This window comes from Macrobrachium rosenbergii, chromosome 45 (genome assembly GCF_040412425.1).
Source record: "Macrobrachium rosenbergii isolate ZJJX-2024 chromosome 45, ASM4041242v1, whole genome shotgun sequence".
Lineage (NCBI taxonomy): Eukaryota > Metazoa > Arthropoda > Malacostraca > Decapoda > Palaemonidae > Macrobrachium > Macrobrachium rosenbergii.
The window spans coordinates 18,484,334-18,493,599 of NC_089785.1; the positions used below are offsets into that span (position 1 = coordinate 18,484,334).

A 9,266-nucleotide genomic window follows, 5' to 3' on the forward strand; every position below is an offset into this window, starting at 1 on the left:
CTCTAAACTTAAGTGTAAATCCGGTTGAAACAGTAGTTCAGGCAACTATCATTGCAAAACCAAAGGTCAATAAAATTAAATTATTTGGACACTGTAACAAATAATTACATCTGGACCCTTACAAGAGTCCTCAAATTCCTTCCAGGGAGACAGAAACTTCACTAATTCGTCACTTGTAAATATAAAAACGGCAACCAAAGTAAAAAGAGACGTTATTGTATATACTGTATAAGTACAAATTTAAAAACCAAGATTCAAAACTGAACAAATTACTAATTGTATTGGATAAAATAATACCTAAATAGCTAAGAAAGTACGTCATCCAGCTCCAAAAATGAAGCATCCTCATAGAAAAAAACTTCTTGATCCCAATACCAAAGACTTACAGTTGTACCCAAACAACACACACACCTACTTTTGATGTGTAATAAGCAAGACTGGAGTATCAGGGTACAGCTGAAGTCTACCATGCATTTATCTCAGAACGTGCGCGACGCGTAAGGAAAGGAAAACCGTTCAATGTAAAAGAATAAAATTAAATATTTTTCTTATGCACTGATTAGGATATTCACATGTTATTTACAAAAAATATATAATTTGTGTACAAATTAATAGCTGCCTAAATAATGACGACAAACATTTAAAACAATTCGAACTTAAATAATAAATTAATACAAAATCTGTCACTAGACGAAAAAAAAAACCATGACAAAACTACCAATGGAAGACATTCTGATAAGCATTGCCAATGTTAATAAACCAAATGACAGCTTGACAGCAGTATTTCAATGGAACATATAAAGTGATATTCGAGAAAAGGAAGACCAAGACCATATGATAATGCTGATGAAAAAATTCTTCTTTGATTTTGAGAATTACACATTACTAACAATAATTAATAAATATAAATCCATGGCATCTTCTATGGCTACTGAATACAGGATCCTACCAAGCACTGATCACGGCACACTCGAAAGCTCAGACTGATCCTTTGGACTACTCACACTATGCTTGGGACAGAAGGACATGAAGGTTTGACGATCTAGAGTCCAATGCAGTTGTGTGGCGCACGGTACGTGGACCATGAGAGGGCACCCTTTTCCTAAGCATCCAATGGTGGCCCCTGCTTCACTGCAGTTAGTACAAACCTGCATGGAAAACACAGGAAAGTAAGAATATATCTAAGTTTTTAATAAGTTGATGCAAATTGCAGGATTTCATCTCCTGAATTAAGCAATATTAAAAATCAATATGCATGACTACAGGGCATACAGTATCCCAAGTGAAAATTATCAGGGCACAGAGTATCCCCAGTGAAAATTATCAAGAAAGTCAGCAAACTGTCAAACAAAAACACTCGACTGTTATTCTTCAATATAAATTAAGTGTCATCTAGGTGCATTTTAACTAGGCTAAGAAGCCTGTTCAACTATTTCTATTCATTTATCAATCGTGTCATCAGATTGTTTGAAAAATGACCACTACAAGTATTCCAGACCTAATAAGCTGCTCATGTTCTAAAAATCTTTACATTTTATAAGACTGTATGTAAATCCCAAATATACTGTACACTAAGTTCATGTATCCACAGCAGAAACAACACAACCAATATATTAATGAATCTTCTAAGAAAGCAATCTATAAATACTCTATATACAGATAACGGATTGTGATCTCAGATGGTGATAGTTTGGGCACATAAATCAGGAAGAAATTAGTAACATGTGAAAAATAAGACAAAGCAATGCAGCTGGTGCCAAAGGTATGCTGCTATAAAACTACAGTACAATTTACTACTCAAAACAACACTTTTAAGTAGTGCCTCATACAAGGGAAAATGAGGCAAATAATGCATATGGTTGGAGAGCAGATAAATCTTATCAGATGCCTAACTCTGTAAATGGAAACCTGATGAAATAAGTCACAATAGTAAAACCATACCCAAGTACTGTGCTGTACTTTGATTAAACCAAAAAATGAGCAAATTATAGAGCAAGGAAGCACATAAGTATGGGTTGACTGGTGATATTTTATTTCTTCTGTGCCCTAAACAATGGTGTTAAAATTATGATGATAATGTTAAGACATTTACTTGTTCATATTAACCAACGTAACATCTCTTAAGGAAAAGCAAGACTATCAACGCTAACCCGATTACCCCTGTTGCAAAGAACTTAAGATATTCACCAACTTCTTAACAATTATTAAAAACCTAAACAGATAAAAAAATAAAAAATCTTACACTGTCCTGAGCATGAATAACTGCTTCTTCTAAACCGCAAAGTTTACTATTAATGATGTGAACGCCCGGAGACCATAGTAGGCACGATTCGTGTACCCAGCATTCAGTTCCAGGAGGTCTAGCCTCAGCTGGGGCAGTCACTGGGGTGATTGGGTCTCCAGTTGAGCCTTCTTTAGTATTACTTGTACTAATGGGATTTGAAGTATCTTGGATTTGTTGAGGTCCAACTTCTTTGGATCCAGGACGACACTGCAAAGAAAAATTTAAACATTTTTTAGAACCACAAAAAAGAAATGGTTGGTGTGTTAAACCTAACTGTGCAATCAGTTTTTGATACAACTATGGAAACTTCTGGGATTTACAGTCTGTTACTTCCAAATGTTTGTTATTAGAGTGGGCTTATCAGTTAGTTATGCACTGAACAGGATGAAGTGGCATCTTTGAAACACACCAGATTGTCAGAAAAGTATTTCAGCACAATTATTTGTAACCGCACTCACTATGTGTATGAGATTTCCCTCCTAGAGCAGTAGAGGTGTTATAAAGCACAATCCCTCATGTTAGGGTCCACTGACACAAGGTACAGTACTTCCATAACAATACCACAAATCTGAGCAACCATCATTAAGGTCACTATTCATCAAAGGAGCTGATTTAAGACTTTCAAAAATTATGTACTGTAATCCCAAGTTACTCTAGTAAATTTTGAAATACTGTACTGCAAAACTAAAAAGCAAAATAAGCAGTCATGTTTACTACCTTCAATTATAAACAAGCTAAGAATAACAGAACTAAAAGCCTTATTTGCATAACAAAAAATAAATAAAAATTGTTTGCAAAGGTTTTTTGCAACATCAATTCACATATATCAGAGAAATCTAAACATGACATATGGTGCAGGTCTATGTTTGAATACAGTATTATATATACACACTACTGTATATATCTTAAGCATAATGAACTTTGGCAACATGTCCCAAAACAGTTCTGGGATTATTATGTCTCTTTCATCAAACAGAACAGACCAACATAAAATGACCACTAACACAAATTTGTCCAAAGCAGTTACACAATGCATGGTACTGAAATACAGTAAAACAAGGTAACACCATAAATTGAACATATATTTACATATGTATATATATATTATGAATGATATCTAATATCACCTGACAGTTATATAGTGCCTCTCTGTACTTGAATATGGCTAGGTGTTCAACACTATCGGTAAACAGTACCATACTCAACTACAACAACGAAGTCACAATCATTCACCACATACAAAATTGGATAGCACCACTCTAGATATTTAAAATGCTTAGAAAGGTTCTCTCGTCTGTAAATACACTTCATTTTCTTTTACATAAAATACCTAATTAAAAATCTATTAGGATTCATTCTTGTATTGATGATTTATGAAACTTCAACAAAATGCCTATTTTCACCAATTATCTACCTGCCAATGCAAAGGAGGCAGCCACCAACTAAATGATCAAAACACTGTCCCCAACTGTTGTTTCATGTTCATCCACAACTGTTAAAAAACTAATAGAAACCCAGAGATAATCTTCAATTAATTAGGTCACAAGAATGAATCACTAAGATAACATCCTATATTGTTGTTGACTGCTTTCAAAAGATTCGATAACCAATGACCAATGAAATCCTAGCAATATACGAAGACTAAGCTTATGGGTGCAAGAATCTTTCCCCTTCCTGAAAGATTCGCGGTGAAAAAGAAAAGGGTGGAATAAACAGAAAAAATACTGTACTGTCCATAGTTTATTACATAGTACTGTGCTAAACAAAGTATCATAGTTAGGTATGAAGCATTACTGGAGAGGTCAGTTAATCAGTAGATTTCTGTCTCTGGAATATTATTAATAAAGAGCATGTGTTACAGGACAAGCCAAATGGCCATGAACTGGAAGAGCAAGCATCCGCAGGTCAGAATGCCCATATCTGATAACATGGCAGTGCTAGGAGGGCAAGATGGGAATATGAACATAATATTTACCTTAGAAGATAAAAAAACAATAAACCTAGTACCAAATAATGCCTAAATTAAAAAAATATTGGTAATTAATAAAGATGGTAAATAAAAACAAAGGAAAGTGTGCTAAAGTGTAACTTGAGTAGGGGAACACCATCTGAAGAATGTAAATGAACATGGCAGTGAGGTTGTGTCAGAGCCAAGGGCTTGAGAAAACTAAGGCATGGTAAGGCAACTAAATGCAGTGCCTGGGATAACCTAAAAGGAATGTTAAGCAACCCAAATAACCCATAGCAAGCAATTTGACCATTAAAGATATCCAGTTACCCATTTCTGGAAACATCCCGAAACGCATTCAACTCGTCCCTCAAATTTTCCATGGAGCCAAACTACCTACATCAAGAATCTTTCTCTTGCTCATGCCAAGGACTACTGTGGCCATCTTGTCAACAGGAAGGTGGTCTCCTTTGAAAATTCTGTGACATGAGTGTGCCTGTTCCCCAGACCTCTAACTCACAATGCTCTGCTATCTACTATGCCTTATAACTTTGCACAAAACAATTTACGGAGAAAGACCACCACTTAAATACCCAAAAACTAAGTTAAACCTTTCTTTCCAAATGGCCACACTAGATCTGGCTGCTGTGGTAATCTTGTCTCCCCAACATCAGAAAAGAACCCACAGAATGTGGATACAAAGGACAGGGTTTGTTCATCCATGCTTGAAGTTCCATACCAGGCAAGATTAATGACAACAGGATAACAGAACATACATGGATACTTGAGGTGACAGAGATCTCCATTTCCTTAATGTGTGTCTCTAGACATAAGAAATATTTAAAATCAGTCCTATTTATCTTCAAAACACACCCATTATTGTACTACACCCAAGTACAAAATAAAAAAAATCCTAACAATCAGGACACTGACTTGTTTTACCTAGACAGAAAAACATAAAATACCTGAGCATCTTTTTCAAATGCAATATCGCCAGTAACAAGCGACTGCTGAATTATTTTGAGACAACCATCGAGGCTTTGAAATATAACCAACTTAAATACAATATACAATGCATTTTCAATATGTCCTCTTGCACTTATTGTATGGTAATACTGTTCCACATAATTTTTTTTCCAAACATCAGCATGGCTTAAGCTACTAAGTGCACATGCTGTAACAACCAATCTTCCAACAAGTAACAAAGGAGTTCACTTTATGAGCACTTGAAACATTGGTTATAACTGTAAAATAAAGCCCAGGACATCTAATGAGAGTATTAAACGTGCCAAAAGAGTTATTCTGAATTACAAAGCAGAGCAGAAAATGTAGATATGATGCATGACAAATAAAAAAATAAAAACTACAGGAACAAAGAAAACATCTACATATGAGTACAAGTACTAGGAACAACCATGCAAGTCATGAAATGAAGGCGGTTTACAATCATGCATTAACAGACCCAGAGGAGATCTTACCAGCATCCGAGCGGGAGTTGCTGCTGGGACGAATCTCCACGGTGGGGAGCATCCTCCAAGTTCCAACTGGTCAAAAGACATCCCACAGAGAATCAGAGCCAGGAACAGAGTTCTTACCTACCTCGCACTAACACATTTAAAGCTTATACATCGCAGAATAGCCACTACGGCAACTGTTACGCATATTGTAAAGGAACCTCCGAATCAAGGCGTATGTGGAGCAAAATATAATGAGGCAATCCGGTGATGAATTTCAAGGGTCAGTATCAAATCAGAAACAAAATTCTTATTTACATATCTCAAAATTCATAACGCTACACCTCTATAACATGGTTAATTCTCTGCCTTTCATAAAAACTATGACAGTACACTACAATAACACAAAATCTTATCATTTTCAAGAATTTTCAAAAAAGTACTGCACTGTCTCAATTTAAAATATATATGATTTCAAGAATATATAAGAAGAAAATTGGGGGTTAGTTCCATTATTACATGAGTAAGCTCTGCATATATAACATAAGAAGTGACCAATCAATGTACTAATATATATGGTAAATTAACATCATCTACACGGTATCTTTATCTGGCATGGACAGATCAGACACTGTACCAATGAGGAACATAATAGTTTTCAAATTCATTCCAATATCCCATGGAGATGGCTGCCTTTCACAGAATGCCTTAGAGAGAGCCTTATAGACACCAAAAACACAATCCTTCTCTCTATTCAAACTCATACTATCAACATCCTTGATTTCTGATTTGAGATAGTCCTGTATTCTGACTTTTTTTAATTTACTGGTCAAACCTGGTTACACTGACTTTAATAATGACGTAAGACTACAAAAGGGAACTTATTTTCTTAGCAGCATATCAAGACATATTCATAATCTACATATGTAAAAGCTTTAAATGTGTTTTGAATCAGAATATAATACCCCCATGCACACACTTTTTTCTTCATGTGATTACAAAAAAAAAAAAAAGACCAGTGCCTCAATTACCTAGCATGGTGCATTACATTTCCTTCTGCAGACACTTATTTGACATTTCAAGTAAACACTCAAGAGTTAATTAGACTTTATGCATATCTTATCATGCATATCTTCAGTTACATTTTCAACTTTATGCTTCAATCGCAAAAAATAATGAATACTCTCAATATTTTGCAAATTAGATTTATGTACTTGCCAATCAACTTTTACTGTTATAATTCAAGATTTAATAACAGAATTGAGAAAACGTTACTGCTTCTCTACTTACATGAAATGGTTAAATTAAAAGCAGTAATTGTTTTCACAATTATCTTCAAAAGGCTACATAAAATGCAGTAATTGTTTTTACAATTATCTTCAAAAGGCTACATAAAAACCCAAAGTAACTAAATACAAAACCCAGCTCTTCTTCCCATGCATTTAGATGGCCTTACAAAGAGGTGTCTGTCAGTCAGGCCTTGGAACCCAAACAGTGAAAGTATGAGTAAATGATGTTAGTTTCCATTACGACAAAATTCACATAAGTTTTGTGACTCCATTTTCTACAATGTCCCTTCACACATAAAAGAGGACAGAAAAAATGTTTCTATGAACGCTAACTTCATTTTCATTACTATCAAGTCTATACAAACATTAAGAAATAGCATATAACACTGCTGCATTACCCGTACATAATTAGCACGTGAAATGGCCCACAACTGGGGGTAATGTAGATTATTTTAGAGGTTATGACTAGAACCTCTTAAACCACTCTAATCAGCCTTCCTGTTCTTCCTAAGGTCTATGATCTCAACTGGCATATGAGTTAGGTCTGTCCTCATTTAACACAAAAAATCCATTACCTCCATATTCTTACTTTCAATTCTTAAAGAAGTCAAAATGTTAAAATGCGTCATATAAAAGTTTGTTAAAAACATATGCAACTGAGCTTGACTTTAGCAAATTCCCTAAGTTCTTAGGTAAGACTTTTACTAATTCCTTAAGTTCTTAGGTAAGACTTTTACAAACAATATTACTAGTGCAGTGGAAATTCACATTAAAAGGCCTCCATTATCAGAGCTCACTGGATACTGGGCAGTGTCTGCTGTCAAGTAAATTCAGGCAGGGTAAATGGACAGTTTTTAACAAAACAAAGTGAGCAAACTAAGAGGGGAGAGAGCTACTTAGTAATGTGTAAGTGTGGGACGTAAGAGTAGACCAAGTCATAACCCCGTTTCAAGATCCACTGTCGTCACCACAACAGTACTGTGATAATTAGGAACATTTTTTATTCTACTTTATACAGAAAAAGTTATCCTGTACACACTCTTCCTGTGATCACCTCCTACACCCTCATTACCCTTGTAAAGTACCATTGTAATACACAGTACGATTTCATCTCAAGAGGAGTAATTGCAGTTTGGTTCTACATGAGAAAGAATCAGAGTGAAGACCGTGGCAGGCACATTAAAAATTATTTAAAGTAAGTGGTGATGTCACGTCAAGGATCGGCACGAAGCGTCCTTTTCTATTCATCCCAGTAATGGAGGAACCTACTAAGAAATGCAAAACGGTAGGCCCTTGGGGAATTCCTATACGCAGATGACAAGGTATTAAAAACAATCAAATCAGAGGAAAAGGTCAATACTGAATAAGTTTAAAAGATCAAAGAGTGAAATAGAGATGACTGAAACGTGTAGCTTTGGTTTCACACAGCATCAAATAATACATATTAGGTGCGAAAAACATTAAAATTTTCAAAAGAATCCTCAAATCCACAACTGAAGACCTGTTAGATGACGAGCTCAAGATGGGCTGCAAACTTACAAAACTCAGCAATACTTTAGGTATTGAACAGATAATCTAGCCTATGTGAAATATTGTTTAACCAGGCAACACGTTACCATTGTGTGATCATAAGTTTAACCCTAATTATAAATTTGGAATGTTGAAGCTTTTGACAAAATCTAATCAAAAGAAATTTGCTTCCAAGTTAGTAACTGGTTAGCAGCAGAAGTTGAAACGTTTTTAATTACAACAGTTGTGCAGCACTATCAATCAGTCTGTTGTGCATTATCATTTTTTTAAATTCCTGACAAAAAAAAAAAAAATCAGAAAAATTTTGTATTGCATTTTCAATTCATTCAAAATAGGGTTGCCCTTGAATTTTGACTTCAGTATCATTTTTGTTCCTTCTGTAGTAATGTAAATATTTTAAGAGCTTTTCATCTTTTTAAAAATAAAATCCTATGCATTTTCACCAGTGGCTGTAAATGTTAGGAATAGACTATCTAACTTACAAATACGCCGGAGCTGGACCAAACGTCCAGTCCCTAAATGTTAAATGAAAATTGTAGCAGGACAAAATTAAAGAAGCTGAACTGCCAAGTAGGGAGATATCAAAAGACTAAGAAAAAGGGGGACATCAACAGAATCTGGAGCAGTCAGTAACCCCTTACACAGAAGATGAAGGGAAGCAAAAAAATTATGCTCCCTGGGGCTAAAAGGAAACTTTTAGTACTAGAGAAACGTGTGACAAATGGAGCACTTTAAGCCATGAAGAACAGTGGTAACGATAG

At 35.1% G+C, this 9,266-nt stretch overlaps 1 protein-coding gene across 7 annotated transcripts in view; it reads right to left on the bottom strand.

Annotated features, from left to right (window-relative positions):
* Window positions 1-9,266, bottom strand: part of LOC136829730 (serine-rich adhesin for platelets-like) — a 62,645-nt gene that overhangs the window by 6,198 nt on the left and 47,181 nt on the right. For 3 of the 7 annotated variants that reach the window (XM_067088536.1, XM_067088537.1, XM_067088538.1), the window contains exons 5-7: window positions 5,711-5,776; window positions 2,243-2,491; window positions 521-1,148 (exon numbers count right to left, since the gene is read on the bottom strand). In XM_067088536.1, the coding sequence (XP_066944637.1) occupies window positions 960-1,148; window positions 2,243-2,491; window positions 5,711-5,776 (504 nt within the window). In that variant the 3' untranslated portion in view covers window positions 521-959. Of the gene's footprint in view, window positions 1-520; window positions 1,149-2,242; window positions 2,492-5,710; window positions 5,777-9,266 lie in introns of those variants that run through there. The other 4 variants (XM_067088540.1, XM_067088541.1, XM_067088539.1 and 1 more) reach the window with 3 other exon arrangements.